Here is a 22,551-nt window from a genome sequence, read left to right as displayed (position 1 = left end):
ATGTCAGGGAATGATGGCTAAGTTCAATATATGTACTGTGACTTTTGGTGGTGTGCTGTTGATTAATTTATTACAAGTATGAAAGACATCTTTTGTGATTCTTTTTCAGCTTTTTAAAATTAAAAAACCAAATAAATAAATAAATTGTTATTTATGTTTTTCATTGTACTATCTTGTATTCTTATCTTTTTCTCCCATTTCTATTACCTAAAAAACAATTTTTAACATTTTTTTATGAAATAATTTTTAAGAACAAGAATACAATCAAACACACTCTTCATTTATATTGTACGTTTGAAGAAAAGGTTTTATTTAAAAATATATATTTCATATTTCAATGATTTTTTTAAATCTCAAAACAAATTAATTTCTTCCAATGACCCATATGATTATGTATATCTTCCGGCCTTTACAAATTAAGTTCTAATTCGAATTAATTTATACCTTTTATATAATTATTTTGAAAAAATGATCTATAATTTTAATAGTATGCATGCCTACTTGTGTTTTGTTTATTCTTAATTTTATGTAGTTATTTTTCTTTTTTAAAAACATTTTACTCTCATCTTTTTATTTTTGACTAGGTGAGTTTAATTATTAGAATTAGTTTTTAAGCTAAAAGTAATCCTAATTAGATAAAACTTTATTAAAAGGATTTCAAAGTTATAGACAGGACTTTATTTTTATTATAGTAGTACTTTTTAATTAATTTTAATTATTTAGTTTTATCTTACAAATTATAGTCAGGTAGAATCGCACATGTTAATTTAATATATTAAAAAAGGTAATAATATATTTATATATATTTTTATAATTTATTTTCTATTTTTTTATTATATTATCCCTTTCCCAATACTTATTTCTTTCCTTTTTTATTTCTCTTAAAATTATATAATTTTTTGTATAAAATTTATGTATAACTATCATTATTTTCAAAAATAATATACTCCCTACATTCTAGAATATATAATGTTCTGAAAGAAAAAAATTTATTATAAAATATGTTATTTTATAAAATCAATGCTACATTGTTTTCTAATGCTACCCTTAATAAATACTTAGTGTAAATAGTACATAGGAAAAGTAAATGAGTTATTAATGAAAGAGATAAACAACATATTATAAAGTTACTTAATGTTTCTTTAAAATTCAATAAATTAATTACACTCTTTAATGCTTACAAAAATCCTTAAACGTCTGTATTTTGAAACGGAGAGAATAGTTTGTAACTTGTAAGGCTTTTAGCATAAGATTCACATTACGATTACAATCCGCGACATATTTTAATTAGTTTCTAACTTTTTCTTTATTAATTAAAAAAATTATTTAATTATTCGATAAACAAATTTTTTAATAGTTGTTAGTATTTTTTAAACACTACTTGAAAAATTTATAATTTCTAACTTTTTATATTTTTTTTATTTTTATCTTCAATATATTTATACGATTTCTTAGTTACAATTTTTAAATAAATTATAATTTTAATAACTAATTTTACCAAATATTAATAATTTAATAAAGTAATTTTTCAACTACTAATTTTTAACTTTTAATTATCAATTAAGTTTCTAGTTTTTAACTAATTTTTTAGATAATTTTGTGAAATATGGTATCTCATCTCGTGAAGAGTGAAATAAATTCTTTGTCCAATTTTATGCTTCAACAACTATCACTTAAAGTGATATTTTTAACTAAAAAAGAATATTTCGAAGAAAAAAAGTTATAATTATGTCGTTCGAGTTAGATGCCCAATTCGGCCGCCATTGACTGAAAAATCAATCAAACATCGGAATAGAAGAAAATCACGTGAATATGTTATGGGTCATTTTCTTTTAATAAAATCTCTAATTAAGATGCGTTTCATCTAAGACTAAGAGCCTTCAAAGTATAAAGGGCCCACCTACTTTACGTTTTCCTAAAAATATTTTGAGGGACAAAAGCAGACTTTAATATATAACCTAAAATTAAAAGAAAAATAAATATATATTTAAACTTTTTTCTCATATTTTTCATGCCCACACTATTTATGGCAAGTATCATTTATTCATTGCCTCTAAACCTAACGTGTGTGATTGAGTGCATGTGACCATTGGCTTCCAGGTAGAGTCAGATTAAACTATATATGACTACGTTACATGCCAAACCATCATTTCTGTTCTTGTGCGTTTTCATTCATTAACATACTCTCTCACGTGCTTTTGGATCGGCGGTCATGCTTTAGTAGGATAATATGTACCTTAGGCTTTTATATAATTATTAGATTTAAATATATTTTCATATTTAAAAAATAAGTTATTTTTAAATTATTATCTAAAATTTAATTTTGATCAATTATGTATCTATTTTTTTATAACTTAACATAATACCTATCATCAGTCTCATTTTGTTAAGTGATGACATGACACACTGAGTGACACGCCATTAAACATAATTACTTAACATATAATCAAATTAAAATCATGTCATTATTTATTATTTGTTTTTTTAAATCCAATTAAAAAAATATGACTTCCATTTTCAATTTTTTCTCCCTCACCCTCTTCTCCCCCCCCACCCCCCCCCCCCCCGCGCCAACCTCCCCCATGTTGCCAACAGTGTCCCTGTCATCGGCCTCCCCTCCTCCTCCACCTATTCCTTCATAATTCAGCCCCCAATCCACCCTTGGCCCCAATCACCTCACCCTATTCATCTTCTCCATTCTCCTCACCACCAGAGACTCCATCACATACTTGAATTATTGCGGTAACCACTAGCCAGTCATCTAAGCCTCACCGAAAAATCCATGACCAGCATGCACACTCATGATTTGCTCATAACAATTGCAAATGAGGGTTTGGTTACTGCTACAAAAAGAATTTTATCCAACTGCAACTCATGTCCTAGAATTGGGTGAGCAATTAATAATACCAAAAAATTCATAACCCAAAACTAAAAAATAAACACAGATTTCACTTCAGAATTATAAGATTGCAGTCTAAAAACTAGAGACTTGTCTTTTAGCAATAAATCTAACAACCTTCACTCCCTTACCTTTAGCCCTAAAAAAATACTCACGGGTCCATTTTGGGAACAACAATTGTCTCTAACCCAAACCTAGTCGCAATGTTTGGTCAAACCAACCAGCTCAAAATTGTCAGCATTCCAAACCTTGAAATTTGTCGAAACTCTAACCTGTTTACATTTCAGGGACCGCAAAGGAGCAATAAAATAGTGAGCGATTTGGACGAAAGACATATACACCAAGGAAAATCGTAATAATGGAAAAGAGGGAGAAGATGTGGGGGAGGTAGGCGTAGGGAGAAGAGGGTGAGGAAGGAGAGGAGGAAGAATAATGTGACACTAATGTGTTAGTGATTAGGTGTTAATGACATGACATTTTGTCTACTACGTCATCACTTAACAGAATGAGATTAATGATAAATATTAGATTAAAATATAAAAATATTTTAGATACGTAGATGACCAAAAGTGAATTTTAGATAATAATTTAAAAAAACATATTTAAGTCTAATTATTAAAAAAAATTCACCTATTATAATTTATTGGATATAAATTTAACGATGGACATTTTTGCCCGAGCATCCGAACACCTTTTAGAGAGTTATGTTAATTTTTTTTATTATGAAATAGTATGTTTTTTCTTTTAAAATTTTAACGTGTACCTTACAATGTGGGGAGAGTGATATATCTTTTGAAAAATATTCTTTTGAACACATACTCACTTTATCCGTTGAAATTAATTTATTAAAAATTATAAAAAAATTATAGCTTCTACATCATATTAAATGTCAATTTCTCTAATTTTGTGGTTTCTCTATTGTAATTTTGTGATTTTTAATAAAATTCAATCAATAAAAGAGTGTGTGTTAGAATGAATGTTTTTAAAAAATGTGTTATTATGACTTATCTTCTATAGATTAGTCAGTATAATCGAATTGTGTGGTGTATTCAATAATAAATAAGATTCTCAATCTTTATTATTTTTATTTTTTTAATCTAACTCTCATTTACTTCTAATCTATTTTTTGATTTATTGTCTATAATTTATTTTACATTGTCTAAAAGTACATGTAAAAGATATTGTAAAAACTAGCAAGTGTCATATGCATTGCACATGTTTATATATACATGTAAAATGTTAAAAATAAGTTAATTTCTTAAGAAAATTATTTAATTATTTAATTGGTTATAAAAATATATTAACATATAAGTGTACGGATCATACTAATATGTTGCTTAACCTACCCATCGAATTTTGTTCGAGCTCACTTAAACCAAATTCTAATGCTTGTTACTATCTATGTGTAAATCATAAAAACTCTTGATATAGCTACATATGTGTCATCATTTCCTCCACCTAAAATGAATGTCGTAATGCCACATGAAGAGAATCATCCCTTGGACTTAACTAGGTTACATAACGTACATAAAAGAAACAGGACAATGGGCAAAAACACTTTTACTCCACAACAATATATCATGGGACTGAACAAGATACAACACTGTTTAGTAGCGGATCCAAAATCCTAAGTCACTGAGTATAAATTATAAAAAATTAGTGAGTTTAATTATATAAATATAGATGAAAAAAAATATAAAAATATAAGATTTTATTTATAAATTTAGTGAATTTTAAAAAATAAGGAGGTGCAAGTACACACCTTCACATGATTGACACCCTGCATAGTTTTCGCAATAAAAATACTAAGCATAAAGGATGGTATCAAATCAAAACATCTAGCAACACAGTTTGACTTGAATTTTAAGCTCGATGTATAGGAAGTGCAAAGAAAAATATTCAAGCAAACAAACAATAAATCACACCAACAAAGCCAAAGTTGGATTTACAGGCAGCTATGCCTTAAAAGTTAAAGTTAGATGCCCATGATAACGAATCACACATGCAGCTTTCATCCAAATAGATGTATAAATTTAATACACAACCCCAAAGGAGGACAAGAATTAAATCTTCCTTTTGGGGAAATAAGACTAAAAGCTCCACCTTTAATTTAGGTTATTTAATAGCTTTTTTGTCTTCTTTATTACTTCAACAGGTATGTTTTAGAGTCAAATAATAAGTTTGACCTCAGATCAATCTATAGCTGGACAAACTTTAGTCTATTTGCAATTCTTAATATTATTGGAAAAGAAAAAGGGAAACAAGAACTCATTACCATTGTGTAATATACACAAATATCTTCAAACGTGTCTACTAAGAAATCTTCAATAGTTCGTTAAATGCTTCTTATGGTGCATCAACAGAACCAATACGCTTCATTCGCTTCTTTCCTTCCTTTTGCGAGTAATATCACGACCACCAACACACTAGGCAGTAACATGTTTTCTGTAAGGGGAAATCCTGCAATAAATGTGGAGAGTTTAAGCTTGGCAACAGATAAGCAAGACATATGAATAAATTGCTTAATTTTTCGTCCTTCATTTTACTTAGGGGAAAAAGCTAATGTTGGGAGAAATTTCCCTGAATGCAGTGTGACCATTGGAGAAACATTGGTAACAAAAAATGATGGGTTTTAATTACAAGAATTTCGAAGTCAAATCATAGTCAAGACTTAAGAAATTAGAAGGAAAAAATTGCTAACCTCACGAATCCGTTTAGTTATCTTTATTAACTATTACTATTGTAATTAATCTATTTCCAAAGGAAATAGAAATAGTATCAGTCAATCATTCAAAAGACTAGCCATTAATTTTTCACGTGCTTAATATTACGGGATTCACATTGATCATTAATTAAGCTAGTGTGTATTCCAGCATCATGGGCTGCTAAGAAGCCAAGCCCGAGTCCAAAAGGTTGGATTATTATTGATTATTTCTTCTATCTTATTATAATTGTCGTGTAAAACTTTTTTTTATCTATAATAATTATCATTTTAAATTTTTAATGTAATATTAATTATATTTTATTTATTTATATTCCTTATAATATTAATTATAAACAATAAAAACTATAAAGAAATTAATGATGATTTCAGATTATTTTTGTAAAATTATCATTCCTTTTTTATATTTATTACTTTTCTTAATCTGTGTAAAACTATTATTTTGGAACCGAGGGGCTACAAACTGTCTGTTGTTGTTAAGTAAAGAAACACGTTTTCTTTTAAATATCCAATTATCTTAATTTATGTCATGGAGAATCTTATCAAGTGCATTTCATTATTCAAATTATAGGAAGAGATCCTCTCAAGTGTTAAATATCATTATTAATTCTTTTAAACCTTAATTTTATAATGCAAATGTATTATATTAATAAAATTTGGTGAAGGGCTAAGATCTCTCATCCAGTGATAATGTTACGGGAGAGGATAATTTCCCTTCAAACTATATACCTTCTCAAATTAAAAAAAAAAAAAAAAACATTAAAAAGACAAGATTATTGTACTGCATCAAGAACATGGCTACAGCTTACAGTTGAAAATTACTGCTACAAAATGATTGTAAGGGTTATTTGATTAATATATGCTGCAACAGGAGGACTGTAGCAGGTGTGTTGATCCACCCAAGACCTCAACAAAGCATTCAAGGCGTATAGGAGTCCATGGCAATCATTAATCAATCAGCACTGGCTTTAATTTTCTCAACCTCATTCTGAAGCACTTTGATTCTTTGAATAGAACATATGGCAGGCGTCGTTTCCAAAACTTCGATGAATAATCTGAGATTCAAAAAAGCAATAATTTTCACATCATTATTAACATAGAGAATTTTGCTACGAAGAATTATAATTGTAAGAAATTTGTATAGATATGTAGGAAAATGAGCAGATAATTGCATATTTCATTGCATGGTATGTATGAGCTAAATAATAAGGCTGATGAAACCCGTTATGATTGATTAAGCCTTTATCCAACTGTTCTTACCTCAATAGGTTGCCTTTGTTTTCAGGCACATTAACCAGGTTTTGAGTGCTGCAACTATATTAGCTACCAATGAAATCTCTAGCAAAAAAACAAAGAAAAGGAAAAAGGAAAATCATTGAACTATTATTCAAGTCTTGTGTATGGATTTATGCATACACAAAAGTGGACTCGACATTAGATCCAACTCAACCTTAAAATGTGTATGCTTACTACTTATATCTTGCTTAACCTACCCATTCACATCCAGTGTAGGACTTCTTACTCGCTTGACATTCCCAACAATCTTCACTTATGTGTGAGACCCTCCATCTCATATATACCCCCATCATGTGGGAGTTGGACCTTCCATCTCATAGGCTCCCATTATGTGGGGACCTTTTTCTTAAATCCATGAGTATGCAATGGTGAACTATGTCAGCTCCCTTGTTGCAGTCTAGGATTCTGAGAAACTTAGCCAGGTCTTTTAAAGGATAAAAAACGTGGTCATAGCCTAATTTAACGATGTCTTCTATGAGCCTCTTTTAGGTACTTTTTTTGGCCCACTTTGTACCGTGATACAATTTTGTTCGTTAACTTAAACCAAATTCTAATGCTTTGTTATTATCAATGAGTAAACCATAAAAACTCTTGATACAGCTGCCTATGTCTCATCGTTTCCTCCACCTATAATGAATGCCATAATGTCACAAAAAGAGAATCATCCCTTGGATTTGAATCTAACTAGGTTAAAAACCTACATAAAGAAACAGGAAAATGGGCAAAAACTCAGTAACTACACAACAATATATCATGGGACTGAACCTCATAGAACACCCTGCATGGTTTTCGCAATAAACCTACCAAGCATAGGGGACAGTATCAAATCAAAACATCGATCAACAACATTTGACTTGAATTTCAAGCTCGATGACATATGTATAAGTTAGTGCAAAGAAAAATATTCAAGCAAAAAAATAATAAACCACAACAACAAAGCCAAAGCTGGATTTACAAGCAGCTATGCCTTAAAGTTAGATGCCCTAACAAATCACAACCGGCTTTCATAGATGTATAATTTCTCGATTTAATGCACAACCCCAAAAGAGGACAAGAATTAAACTAAAAGCTCCACCTATAATTTAGGTTATTTAATTGCCCTTTTTCCTTCTTTACTACCGCAACAGGTATGTTTTAGAGTTGAATTATAAGTTTGACCTCAGATCAATCTAAGGTTGAACATTTTAGTCTATTTCTACCAATAGATGCGCCTTAATAATATTGGGAAAAAAAGGGAAACAAAAAATCATTACCATTGTGTAATACACAAATATCTTTAAACATGTCTACTAAGAAACCTTCAATAATTCGTGAAATGCTTCTTGTGGTACATCGACGGAACCAACACGCTTCATTCTCTTCTTTCCTTCCTTTTGCTTCTCCAATAACTTCCTTTTTCGAGAAACATCACCACCATAACACTTAGCAAGGACATTTTTCCTCATAGCGGAAATCCTACAATAAATGTGGAGAGTTTATGCTTGGCAACAAAATGATCAGGGCATGTGAACAAATTGCTTAATTTTTCATCCTTTGTTTCTCTTAGAGGGCCTTAAAATTCACCTACAAAAAGGCTATTGGAAGCTACTGGAACTAAAATGACTAAGATATTTAAAAATACCAATGAAGATTATTATATTCATATCAGAAGCTAAAGATTGTACACAACCATCCCAAAAAGACAAATCAGCAAATACTTTAAACAGAAGCTTAGGTCTCTTGCTATGATTTTTGACCCAATGGCAGCTTGTATGTTTACCTCAAACATTTGCCTGATCAAAAATTAAGATTTTGTTGGTTGAGTTCAAACTTAAGAAGAAGCAAGAAAAAATACAATTATTTCTTAAATAAGAAGACCTGTCTAAGACGCCCTTCAATTTCTCTGTCAGTTCACGCCCAACACGATATGCTTTCGTGTTATGAACTATGGTAGCCATTGCATCAACTGGTTGTCCGTTCAAGAGAATATCCAGTTTCACCATATCAGCTTGTTGATAACTGTAATTACACCCATTGGATGCATTATAATGTAGGAAGTAAGCCACTCCAAACATACAAATTTATTTGCTTATACAATTTGATGGCATATGACAGCCAATAAATAAAAAATAAATCACAAATTATTTATCACAAATATGCATTTACATGTACCAGATAATTGTTCCAAACTCTACATAGCACAGTACATCATCAATGAACCAAGGCAAATAGGAGTGGCTGCACAACAATAATCATGCACAAAGTTATTGGGTGAGAAAAAGGAGGCAGGGTACTTACTCTGAGTCCTCATAATCAAATGATGCATAGCCTGATGTTATACTCTTCAATTCATTATAAAAGTCAACAACAATTTCTCTCAAAGGCAGGCAGTACTTCATGAATACCCGTTGACTGCAGGAGAGAAACTTAAAGGATTATTGCTTCAACCAGGGATAAGTTGATGGACAGACACAAAAATCTATCAAAACTTATGTCAATTTTTGTGGATAATCATGCATAATATCCCAATAAATCACTTCACTTCGTATATATATACACACACACACATTGGTGGATATAGTAATCAAATGGAAACTCTCAAAAAACTACCTGTCAATGAATGAGTACTCCAATTGCTGACCCCTACGCTCAGAGACAAGGGTAATAACAGGTCCCACATATCTAAAAATTAAATCACCAATAAATTAAGATAGCGAACATCAGGCTCTGCAGCGTTAAATAAATTATACTCAGGGTAGTACAAGAGCTTACTCACTAGGAATGATTATAGTAGCTAACACTGTAGGTTCCCAACAGGCTGTCACTTTATGCTTGGGATTAGAGGGTAATGAAGCGGGATTCTGAACTTCTAACTTGCTGAAAAGCACAGCTAGAATATTAGTAATACATAGTGGAATTAGCCTGACAAATACAAGTTTGTCATTTACCTTCCATCATGAAACTCAAATACATAAGGCACAGTAGGAACAGTTGATATAACATGAGCTCCATACTCCTGTTTACAGAAACATAACATTTATCACCACATGCCATGCTTGAAGAATCAGGAAAAAAAACTTTAGTTCTTAGAACAATATATGAATTTTCCAAACATAAGGCAATATAAATTTTGCCCATTCCAAGAGAAATTGAATTCATGATGCCTATGAAGCATACACAGTTAAAAAATTTGAAGGCATTACATTTTCCAAAATATATCTTTACCATCAGTTTAAAGTCATCATTTGGTTACCATACAGTAATGAGTTACCTGTTCAAGCCGTTGATGAAAAACATCCATGTGCAGAAGGCCTAAAAACCCACACCTGAGTGAACATAATTAGAAACATAAATTATTCCAGATGAAGCTAAATGTTTCAATTTTTTACAGAACCAAACTCTCGTTTCATTCTTTTAGTAATAGATACCAGACCTGAACCCCAGACCTAGAGCAGTGCTAGTTTCTTTAGTAATAGAGACACTGGCATCATTGCATGTCAGCCTCTCTATTGCATGATTTAGAGCTTCAAAATCAGATCCATCAGCTGGATAAAGACCAGAGAACACCATATGATTTCAATTGGGCTTTAGCGCAATCAGGATCAGAAGTTGGCTGGTCAATCTTGTGCATGGTCAATCTCGGGCTTTATAACAGGCACAATTGTTAGGTTAGACTCAAAGGCAAGGTAAAAGTTAGCAACAGTTTGTGCTTGGACTCCCTGAGCAGCATCAACAACCAAAAGCACACCCTGACAAGCTGCCAGTGACCTCGACACTTCATAACTAAAATCAACATGTCCAGGAGTGTCAATAAGATTCAGCAAAAACTTAGGTGACTCATTTCCTTCCTTTCCATCATTGCAATCATTGCCATTTACACTGTGCTTATAAAACATTGTTGCTGTCTGGGCTTTAACTGTGATTCCTCTTTCTCTCTCCACCTTAGACATTATAAAGTTCACTAACTAAGCAACATACGACAAAAAAAAAACAAGAAATATAATGCATTCCACTAAAATTTTAATTTTCTTTAGTTTAGTTTTCGTAAATTGTCGGTGTAAAAAAAATTTACAATATCAATCAATCAAAAATTACCATATATAATTTTCAAAGTATTATTAATCAACAATTTTACCAAACTCAGAAATCAACTATTTAATGAGGGTGTAAAAAACATTTTTTTTACACTACTAGTGTATTCAAATTAAATTAGTACTTTTTTTTTTAGTTTAATCACCATGCATCATCAATGTAACTTTAACAGTTTTACACTTTCAATCAATTAGTACATGACTCTAAGGTAGTTAATCATAGTGGTGTGATTTAATGACATTTTACATAGTGATTGATTGACATTTTACATTTTCAGTGCATAAATTATTTCCTTTTCCATCTCTTCAACCAATCCACTGTCTTTTTTGTTGATTTAGTATCAACCATAATTAGGGTCTCAGGTTCCTCAATGGTACCCAAGGTATCTCCACATGCTTCGGTAACTTGGATGAGTTATGAAACTATTCTTCGGTCAGGATTTAGTTACACTTTAAAGCTCCACGCCCCTGTCCAAAAGGGTATTCTGTCTATTTCAACCTCATATAGCTAACCAAACAATTTCTCAATTTTTTTTGGACAATACCCACTTCGCCTAACATTGCAAAAAAGCACCCCAGATGAAAAAATTGAAAATTTCCAGCAAGAAAGAGCACCTGCAGTTTATCAAGATACTGGGGTTGGCCATGGCCTTTCTTAATGGTTCCAGTGAGTTCTAGAAGCCGATCAGCGAGTGTGAACTTGCCATGATCAACGTAAGCAATGATTGAGAAGTTTCTAACGAGCTCTGTTGGGTATTGGCTCAAATCTATTGTGCTTTTCTCTCTCGTGGTGCTGTTTTAGCGTGTCTGGGAACACAGCAGTGCACGCGTCACAGAAAAGCGTTCACGGGTTATTCTATTCGTTAATGGGTTGAAATTGAAATTGGAATGGCACAACAACGATAGGTAATTCGATTGCCTTAGGGTTTTGGAAAAAACATTTTCTGCATGTCCAAATTCTTCACCTATGACTTCTTCCAATGAGGGACAATTATATTCTAAGGAGCTGAAGGCTTGGAGCATGCGTTAGCCAATTCAAGTTGAGCATGCCTTGGCAATTCAATTTAGTAGCAGGCACCTCAACTTTTTCAAGTTCTGGAGCTCCCTTGGCAATTCTTGTATACCAGTACCTGATAGATCCAAATGCTGCAAGCTAACTAACTCCCCAATAATCGCATGTAATTCTTTTACTCTTTTATTCCCTGACAAGTCTAACACTCCAAGAGTGTTTGCAGTCAGAAAGATCTCATCAGAAAGGTCTGTTAGCTCAGAATTTCTGACAATCATAGTCGAGAGATTTGAGCAATCTGATTTTCCTGAGAGGATTTGAATGCTAGGTCCCCAGAGTGATACTATCTATACTTCTTTCCACTATGCAGGATTATATGCTTCAACTGAACTGCTGCATGCATCATCTTTCACCAAAAACCTGGTGTTGGATCCATGATCACATGCTAGCCACAAAGCCATGTCTCTGATCATATCATGCATCTTAATCCTGTTTTCTCTCTCTCTGTCCTCCAACAAACAAGTAAGCTTCAAGCTTGCTATGATTTCTTCTCCTTGATTACGTGCTTCGTAGACATCATCACCAAATTCAGCTAAAAGACCTTCGTAGACATCCTTGATTACGTGCTTTTCTAGACACCACAGCCCAAATGCTAACATCATAGAATTTTGTGGGAAGGAACTCATTATTGAACTTTTTGAGCTGGGTTGTCTTTCCTACACCCCCTATCCCATACAAGCCAATAACTCCAACATGATTGTCATCAAAACATCCACTAAGTTCATCAAAGGTTGATTCTAGACCTACTGTGGCCTCTAGAGGTATTTCATCTACCAAAGCATGTGGCACTTCCTGAGCCACTACATCAAAATGCCCTTTATCAATTAGTTCATGAATCTCACCAATTTTTTATAGCTATAACCCTTCCCATCCAGCAGCTAGTTGGAAAATTCCCGGGACAGAAACTTCCCAAACATCTATGTGTTTCTTGAACTTGAGAAACTTTTTGCTGAATAGCTTGGACTTCCCTTTGCAGTTTGCATGGCTTCAACTTTATCCAACCAATCATTCACTTCATTCAGACGCCCAGGGTGATGTGCCTCAGCCACTTCAACCCCACACTCACATCAACCCAAACGCCTTGCAGGTCAGATGTTATGTCTCTCAAACAAGAAAGGTTCTCTTCAAACTCGAGGATGCAGGCAAAGAGTCCCACATGCGAATTATGAGGTCCAACACTGGACCTATGAAATCCATCAAGGCTAGATTGAACTTAGGAAAAGAAAAGTGACAAAGAACACAAGAGGTTTGTTTGCTATAATGTTGAAAGACAAGCAGAACTATGAAAACAAAACAAGTTGAGCATGGGATTCAGGTTGCTACTGTTTGTTCTTTATACTATACTATTCAATCTTAAAACAAAAATATGCTGCCAACAACAATGGCTCTAAGAGACTGAATCAATGTTAGGAAAAGAGGAAAGAATAACACTATGTCATTGTAGTGTGCTCCCTCGTTGTAGTCTAGGATTCTAGGAAACTTGGACATGTCTTTTATAGGTTTAAAAACGTAGTCAGAGTCTAACTTGACGGTGTCTTCTATGAGCCTATGTTGTACCTTGATACTTGAATTTTGTTACGCTTGGTGTGGTCCAACAGTACGTGAAGTTGAGCACGAGGTCTTTGAATTCTAGTCACTTAAGCCAAATTCCAATGCTTGTTATTATCAATGAGTAAACCATAAAAAGTAAAAACTCTTCATAAGGCCATCTCTGTCTCATCGTTTGCCCCACCTATAATGTCGTAATGTTACTTGAAGGGATTCATACCTTGGATTTCAATCTAGTTTAAAAAGTGTGAGGAGTGAGAAATACACCATTGATTTGAATTAAAATATTGGTAAACTTAACCTATTTTAGATCAAGGATAAGGCACTTCCATGGACAACTTAAGCTGAATTTATCATTAATTTAAAATTAATTAAATTTATAAAATATTTTAATTTGAATAAAAGGGGTTTAATTTTCACTAAATCCGAATTTATACTGGTTCAAGATAATTACAATGACAGCTTAAGATACAATCAAAATGCTAAGAACATGGATTGTTAATTCGCTACAAAAACGAGATATCTCTATTAAACTTAATTACTGCAAAAAGTATACAGTGACTGATTTGTTTGACACAAAAGGCTAAAGGGGTAAAACCCTTGATTTGAGCTCACCAAATTACGTAGGAAACATGTCTTCTATGTTACTATGGTACTATTGTTAATAAGGTATAATCACCATTGGTCTTTATGCTATCTGCTTCTTGGTGCAATGAATGAGCAAGAGCATGCTAAAATTCAAATTCCAGTCATAGCTTAATAATAATTTTGGACAATAAGGTATAATGTGAGTTTGTTTAAACATAAAAAAAGTAACTTTAAAATAGATATTTTTTATATAAATGTCTTTTTTAAGAAACAGATAAAATTTGTTTATTTGTTTCTTATAATAAGCAGAAAACTATTTTTTTTAAGAGAAACAATTTAGACAAAAAAAAAACAAAAAATTACTTATTTTATTAAAATAAACGGTTATTTCAACAAACTGACCCATAATCACCGTTGGTGTTAGATATATCTGCTTGTTCATGCAATGACAGAACATGCTCAAGTTCCACCTCTACTTCATCCATTGTCGGTGGCTCATCTGGTTCATACTCCAAGCATCTTACCATGATATCTATAAAGACTTGCCAACACTCTAGTGCAATCTTTCCTTTGATATTCAGATCAATTTTGTCTTCAACAGGTTTCTCCAGAAATTCTGTTTCTCTAGGGTCTATTAAATACTTCCTTCCACACACAACTTTTATTAGAATCATACCAAACAAGAAAAAGTCAGATTTATCTGTGATAGTACCTTTTAGTCAAGGATTTGATTAACAAGGAGGATCGAAGTTGGAACCTGAACCTCATCAACACTCTACTGAACAGTGAGGATGCTAAAGCAGTGATTGGAAGCATCTATGGAAACTGAAGATCCATCCAAAAGTAAAGCATTTCCTTTGGAGGGCTTGTCGAGATTGCTTACCTACCCAGATCAGACTTCAGAATAAGGGTGTTGAGTGCCCAAGTTCGTGTTTGAGTTGTGAAGAATGGTTGGAAAATTGCTGGCACGTGATGGTAGGATGTTCAAAGGCTCAGCAATGTTGGTTAGAACTGGATATGAGGCATCTTATTGAACTGCTGTTCCATGAGGTGGAAGGCTTTGCTGAGTTGGTTTTCAGACTTTTCGAAACTCTAAGGGAGGATAAGCTAAAGGAGTGTTGCATGGTGTTCTGGAGTCTCTGGCATGCTAGGAATGAGAGGTTGTGGGAAGAACTTGATGTTCCTGCTACTCAGATTATTCTTCGAGCAAAAGAAACATTCACCCAGTAGTTTTGCATTGGATGGCTCCGTCTGAAGGTAAAGTGAAGTGTAATATTGGTGCAGCCTTCTTTAAAGAAAGTAACTCTATGGGTATTGGAGTTTGCTTGAGGGGTCACCATGGTAAGTTCTTACATGCAAAAACTCATGACTTTGAACTTCTGTCCTTAGGTTCACGAAGGGGAGGCTTTAGATTTAATGGAAGCTATTAGGTGGCTGAGAAGTATGAATATGGATATTGTTATATTTGAAGTTGATAGCCAGAGAGTGTACAATGGTATGAAGCGTAGGTCTCTAGACCCTTCTGAATTTGGCATTATTATTATGCAGTGTAAGGAGTGTCTGTTTGGTTAGAAAGCAAGCTAATCTAATGGTCCATAACTTGACTAAGGCTTATAGAGATTACGCTAGCTCTCAACATTTTTATCATCCTCCAGATTGTATTGTGGCTCTAATTGCTAATGAAATAATATGAATCTATGCTTTAAAAAAAAAAATCTGTGCTAGTACCGTGCCACAAATTCTTGCAGCCATGTAGCCAAAAGTTTCTATAGGTGAAAGTATTAGCTCTTCATCACATTTGTTCCCTATAATTGTAATTCTCTTAGTTCTTATAGTTTAATGTATCCCATTTTATTCATCACAGTTGCAATTTTTTTTACCCTTTAGCTCTTCTGAGTCTAAAATTGTCTAAATCTGTTTGAGATATATATGGATTAAATGAACAATGCACATTAGTTTCAAACAACATTAATTAATACTTAATGACTATGACCAAAAAAATTTGCAGCGGTGGAAACCTAAATGGAATGTTAAACTATAAGGACAACAAAAAGAAAATTGTTGCAACTATACACAACAACAAAAGGTAATCAAACCAATAAAATAAGTTACTCATCATACACTCTACTTTAACTAACAATTAACATTTAATGTTAAATAAATAAAAATATCTAATTTAACTGGTTTTGGTTTTGACATAAAATGTGGTCCTGTAAAAAATATTTCTTTTTGATCTCCACATTCTATCAAAACTATTTTATCTTCCAACTATTCTTAAAATTACCCACTAAAAAACATTTCCTAAATTAGTATATATAATCTCACCCGTCTTTTTCCTAAAAGGAATGCCAGTGACACTTTTTTAAACATTTTTCCTCAAAGATTTTTTCTATAATTTGTTAAAATTTACAAAAAATTATCATTTTTGGTAGATTTTATTTTTCATTTAATAATTATTTCTCTTAATTTATACTCATTTGTTTCTAATGATAAGAGAGACTAGCATTTCTAAATTATGATATGCCAGTCCAGTTAGCCCATGCAAAGAGGCAGCAACAAAATGACCAACTCAAAGCCTAAAACACATTTCATTTCCAAAAAACTAACTCAACTCAGAAAGTGCATCATTCCTCCTTTGATCCTCTCTTCCCCATGACCTTCCAACCCGTCCCCACTCTCCTTCTCTTCCTCCTCCTCGCGTCTGCAAATTCCCATTTTGCCCTCGCCGGAAAGCGCAAGGTCCACATCCCCGACGAGTTGGACGACGTGTTCGACGACGAGGAGGACGACGCGTGGCGAGAATGGGGCAAGAAACCCGAACCCTCTTTCCCTCCCTCCGATATCTCCAAGCTCGATCCCTCGCAGATCCAGCAGGAGATGATGAAGCGCCACGCCGGACCCGTGATCGGATTCGTCAAGCTCCGGTCAGGGACTCGCCGGACTCCGGTGAGGACATTGTTGCCATTTTCGTTGAGACAATTATCCCGTGCCCAACTCTCCATTTGTTGATTGTTTTTTTTTTTTTTAGTTAAATTTGTGATCTTTTGTGATCTTGTTGATACCCATTGTTATGGCATAATGGGGTTGAGTTGAAGTTGTGATTTTTGCTCATACCCAGTATTATGGGATAATGGGGCTGAGTTGAAGTTGTGATTTTTGCTCAAATCCAGTATTATGGAATAATGGGGCTGAGTTGAAGTTGTGATTTTGCTGATACCAGTTCTTTTTTTTTTTTAAGAACAAAAATAAAGAGAGAAAAATAAAAGAAGTTTACTAATGAAAGTTGAGCTCGAATTTGAAGTGATGTAGTGGTTTTTGGTTGTTATGAATGTGGTTAAAGGTTAATTGGTTTTGGTGGATTGTGGTGAGTAAATTCGCGCATACCCGTTTATTATTTTTAATTTGATCTCGAATTTAACTACGCATATGGTCTCATTTGCCAGTCTCAAGTCTGGGTAAAGGAGGAGGGATGATGTGTTAGAGGCTCAATAGTCAATCTAGAACTTGTTGAAATCCCAAATATCCGTGAGAATTTGGTCTTTAACCGAACCCAGTGGCATCTTGCAATTCATTTAGTTAGTTGAAAGTTTGGGATGAGGCTTTTGTAGTTGTGTTGTGTTTGAGCACAAATTTAAATTGAAATTGTGGTTTTTCTCCGTGCTCGTGCTCGTTGGATTTTGGATTGGTACCGTGGATTGGGTTTGCTTCCCTTGCTTTGTTTGAGCTTTGTGTGTTTCAGACAATCCAGAAACTATGTTCTGTGATGTGAAGATCTTATAGTTGCATCATATTAATTAACTAATAGGATGACGTGGTAAAATAGCTCATCTAGTAATCTTATTGGGTATTTATGGAAAAATGTCTTACTTTGACAATGTATAATAACTAAACCTGTATGTTTTATGATATGTTGTTAAAATGTCAATTGGGCCCCTAACGTACTGCTCGATCAATATATTTAAAGATTAACAGAAGTTTGAGTGGATCTTGAGATTTTGATCTGTACTTGATGTCCAATAATTTGTTTTATGATGTAGAGAGGTTTCTACTTTGAACTTTTGGGTGAATATTGATTATTGAATAACGTGACCATTTTCCATGATTTATTTTAGGACATGGTAGCTGAATTTGCAATGAAATGGACACATGTTCTGAGAACTGGAGCTGTTGGAGTAAGGTTTATGGGTGTTGATCTGAATACAATCATGTTCAACTTGGAAAGCATCAAAGACTTGGAAGAGGTATGGCTGCCTTTACTTTTGTGTTTTAATTTCTTTTCAAATATAAAGAATGAAAAATAGAAGAATCAGCTTGATCCTTTTAATTTTGACTACCCACAATCTGCTGTTATATTCTTAACCTGCCTGTCCAGTTTAAAGTAAACTGTGTTGAATTTCAATCAATGAACCAACCTTACCTTTTGTTTCTCCCATGTTATATTGAAAGCATCTAGCTTTAGGCCTGTCCTAGAAGAAATAATGGATTGTGTATGCCTTTAGTTTATGATGCTTTCTGTTGATATGGTCTCATATTCATATCATGTCAACAGTTGAAGGAATTTGTCTTGGACCAATCAGAGGCTTATGAGATCAAAATGGGGGATCAATTTTTTCGAAGACCTGGAGATCCACCTCTTGATGAAGTTATTGAGAAGCACAATAGTGAGAAAGGCAAAGCAGATAATGCTGATTCAGAGGAAATTGATCCAAATGTTAAAACAGAGTTGTAATTAAACGGTATAGACATAGACTATTTTTGGTTTTGCGTCAGTTTTAGGAAAATCATGTCACATTTCCATGTTAACAGCGAAGCAACTTCATATAATTTTTCAATTTTCCCCATTTTTCATGCACGTTATGTGTTTTCAAGGCAACCCCAAACATATTAATAATTCTCTAAAAGTTGACATAAAGCAATTATGCCCCTTCTTCCTTCTCTTTTAATTAAAGTTATGAATTGCTTCTAAATGCTATGGAAGTAGTAATCACTTTGCTGCATTTAGCAAGACCATACCACTTCTTGATGGGAGAAATTTTGGATAAAAGAAAGCCTTGGCACAATGGTTAGGTTGTTGCCTTGTGACATCAAAGTCACTGGTCCCAAGTCTTAAAAAGAGTCTATCCACTTGCAATAAAGGTCAGACATTACCAATAATTTCTATAATCTTTACTTCCAACTCTCTTGTAGGACAGATGTAAATGCAGTTTAACAAGAAAGTAAACGACTAAAAAAAACCTTGTGATTGCTGCAAGTGTAATAATAGAAAGTCTTAAGAAATTTGCCGTTGTTCATAAATGAATGAGATAGAAGACAAGGTGTATTCACTGATTGACAATTTAATGAGGACATACTACTACTTCAGCTTGCTACTGAAGTCAGAGAGCTCAATAACTTGAATCCTAGGGTTGGCTTGTGCTTCTTCTCTCTCTTTCTGAGTGTTGAACCCCCAATTCACTAATCCAAACAATCAAGCTTAGCAAATAACTAAAAAAATACAAATGCAAAACATAGAGACTTAAAGAGATTACAATTCTACCTAGATATAAATTCCAGTTATCTAGCTCTGGCTCTTTGATGACATTCTTAAGGGTTGCAAGCCTGTCTTCCACAAAGCTGGTTGTAAACTAACTTCAGTTAATTTCTCATAAACCACCTTAACAAAGGATATATCAAATAAAATAACCTCTGAAAGCACAATATCTTAACTGTAGTGTCAGCCCCTGGTGTTCTGGCATTTTCTGAAGCTTCTTTAGCACTTCCACCTTGGGACTGTTGAGAAAATATTAGTTTGGTAAAAACAAATTTGTCAATGAAAAGAAAAGAAACACCTTTCAAAAAGAAAAAACATAATGAAGTATGAACATAATGCACCACAGAATATCAATTGAACCAAATATATAGAGTAATACTAACCCTGTTCCTAGACCATATAATCTTTCTGGTGCTATAGTCACTCCAGCAAGCTCTCTTAGTAAAGCATCAGCAAAGCGGCTCTGAAACCAGAGGAGGGATAGGAAAAGTGAGTAGAGAATGCAAAGGGATAAAGGCATGGCGATATGAAATGGTAAACTATGCCTTTAATGAATCAGGAGATTCAGAGCAATGGCTTAGGGTCTTTTTGGTTTGAGAAATGTTGTTTTCATTGTTTCCTGTACAATTTTTTGAAATTAGAAAACTAAGTGAAAATAAAGTGACATTTTTGTAATTCTCTATAAAAACAAGAAATGAAAACAGAAAACATTTCTCAAATCAAACAAGCCCTTATTTTTCTTCCCTCCCATTCATTTTCCTTAGTAAAGGTCAGACCTGTTTTGTGGTGACAATGTACACTTTTGAGCTTGCAAATCTTAAAGCATCAGCAGTACCAGGATAGAGTCTACAGGTAAAGCATTCACAAATTAGCGACCTTATTCAATCAGCAGGTGCTAAACAGCAGCAGGAACTCAAGTGTTTATATAGCAACAATATCTACTTTTAATGTAAGCAAGAGCTCAGCATATCTTGCCCTTGCAGCAACATTTCTAATTTGGAAATCTATGCTCAATGCTATCACTAACTCAGTTATTGCTTTAAGTTTTTCATAATTCATCTCATCAGGTATAAGTATTAAAAAGAAAAAGTGATCCTATTTCATGACATTTGAGTGGACTACCTGTTTGCTCCAATCCAACCTGTGAAATCCCTCTCCAACCAGTCATCTCTGACCTTCCCAAAAAGGTCTATTAGTTCTTCTCTATTCTCATTCCATTCTTCCATAATGATAGGCTTCAATTTGAACCAGTTCTCCAGTATATCCTCAACTTTGAGCCCCTCCGAAACCTTTCAGAAGAACTATGACATCAGTCAAATGGCATCATCATCGATGATGAAAAAGTTCCTTAGAATCTGATGATATGACTTCCACTTGTTAATACATGATAAAAATCAATAGTTCTTTACAAAAACTTTTGAAAAGTCAGACTTACCATGATTTTTTTATTCGATGACAATGTAAAAACTCTTGGTTTATAAAACTTAAACTAAGAAATCAAAGCCAAAGGGTTGCACCAAAATGAAATGATAACATAAAAAGAAAACAATAGGCTTTTATACCCACCGAAGACTTCCTGATGGATGGAACTCTAGTCTCAAGCAACAACCTCACAAGTAAAAGAGTTTCATATCCAGTTTCCACCACTGGCCGTACCTGACATGAAAAAAAATGAGTTCATTTCTAACCTCTCATGTGTAATCAAACTATAAACCTAATATTTAATTGTACATTTTAACTATGTCTTCAGTATCCTAAAGACAAGTAATTGACACAAAACTAAAAATCATAAGATGGTAGTATAGTCACGCAAATGTTAATCAATGAAAATGATTCACCGCCTACAGAAACTGAAAATGGATATAAGCCAGAATAATAGCAAAGAGGAACTGGTTGAAAATGCAACCACCAAGGAACGAAATACCCCGCAATCTTTTTCTTTATAATGAAAAGGAACGAAATCCCACATTCCCACTTCACATCTACAACCAGTCCATAAGTTATTTCCATTTATGGTCTCTTGGTTGGAATTTTCATTTTCACGTTTAGAATTAGCATCATTAGTCTTTTTTACAAGTAGGAGTTAACAAATGGTTAATACTTCATTGAACATCTATCTCAGCTAAATTCCTCATAAGAGAAATTAAACCATAAATTAGCATGAATTTTAACAGTTTCCCACAAGTAAATTCAACTTTGTTTCTTGTTTCCTTTTTTATACTAGTCCTCCATACCAAAAACCATATATAGTTAAAATGTTTGAACTTATAAAACTGGCTCGTGAACTTTTTACAAGTTCTTTTTAACCTACTTCAGTAAACTTTACAACCAAACTTATGAAAAAACTATCATTTTATAAGAGATTACGATTAAGTACTTGATTACATTGTTTATCCAAACATTCTAAAAATTTAAAGAATAGAATAATTAATAACAACACAATAAAACCAGCCATAAATTATTTACTGTAATCATCTGGTCAACAATCCAATCTTCTATGGTTGAATCCACACCATCAAACAAGGGAGGCCATCTCAATTTGGCAGCCTACAAATTACCAAACAAAGTAATCGCGGCTTAGTTTCGAAACCAAAACCATGAGTAGAATGTAAGTGATCATAAAAAACATTCAATTGTTTTCAGCTGTTTTTTTCCATGGTAACCAAATGAAGGAGAGAGAGGGAGAGAGCATAAACCTTAAGAGCAGAGATAGCTGTCTCACCACAGCTATCACAGATAACTCCATCAAAGTCCAAAGCATAGAGATGACCCATCTCCCTGTCTTTCCTTTCAGCATTGCCAAACTTATCTGCAGATATTATATATTGC

General features: G+C 33.3%; 2 protein-coding genes and 1 pseudogene across 2 annotated transcripts; 1 reads left to right on the top strand and 2 right to left on the bottom strand.

Annotated features, from left to right (window-relative positions):
• Positions 1-6,380: 6,380 nt before the first annotated feature.
• Positions 6,381-12,274, bottom strand: LOC100785403 (translation factor GUF1 homolog, mitochondrial-like; annotated as a pseudogene).
• Positions 12,275-16,687: 4,413 nt separating this feature from the next.
• Positions 16,688-19,044, top strand: LOC100784871 (uncharacterized). Its single transcript, XM_003551618.5, has 3 exons — positions 16,688-17,138; positions 18,305-18,433; positions 18,742-19,044. Exons 1-3 carry the CDS (start codon positions 16,845-16,847, stop codon positions 18,919-18,921), a joined length of 603 nt encoding a protein of 200 aa, XP_003551666.1. The 5' UTR covers positions 16,688-16,844; the 3' UTR covers positions 18,922-19,044.
• A 417-nt stretch (positions 19,045-19,461) lies between these two features.
• On the bottom strand, positions 19,462-22,502 carry LOC100809469 (uncharacterized). The gene is given in 9 exon segments (NM_001289392.1): positions 19,462-19,646; positions 19,729-19,805; positions 19,899-19,961; positions 20,106-20,185; positions 20,499-20,568; positions 20,845-21,011; positions 21,289-21,378; positions 22,189-22,269; positions 22,419-22,502. Coding segments are annotated over 9 exon segments (807 nt in total). The 5' UTR covers positions 22,497-22,502; the 3' UTR covers positions 19,462-19,545.
• Positions 22,503-22,551: the final 49 nt, after the last annotated feature.

Source organism: Glycine max, chromosome 18 (genome assembly GCF_000004515.6).
Source record: "Glycine max cultivar Williams 82 chromosome 18, Glycine_max_v4.0, whole genome shotgun sequence".
Taxonomy (NCBI): domain Eukaryota; kingdom Viridiplantae; phylum Streptophyta; class Magnoliopsida; order Fabales; family Fabaceae; genus Glycine; species Glycine max.
Note: the sequence above shows the minus strand (reverse complement) of the source record. Positions and strands in the feature narration are given on the sequence as shown.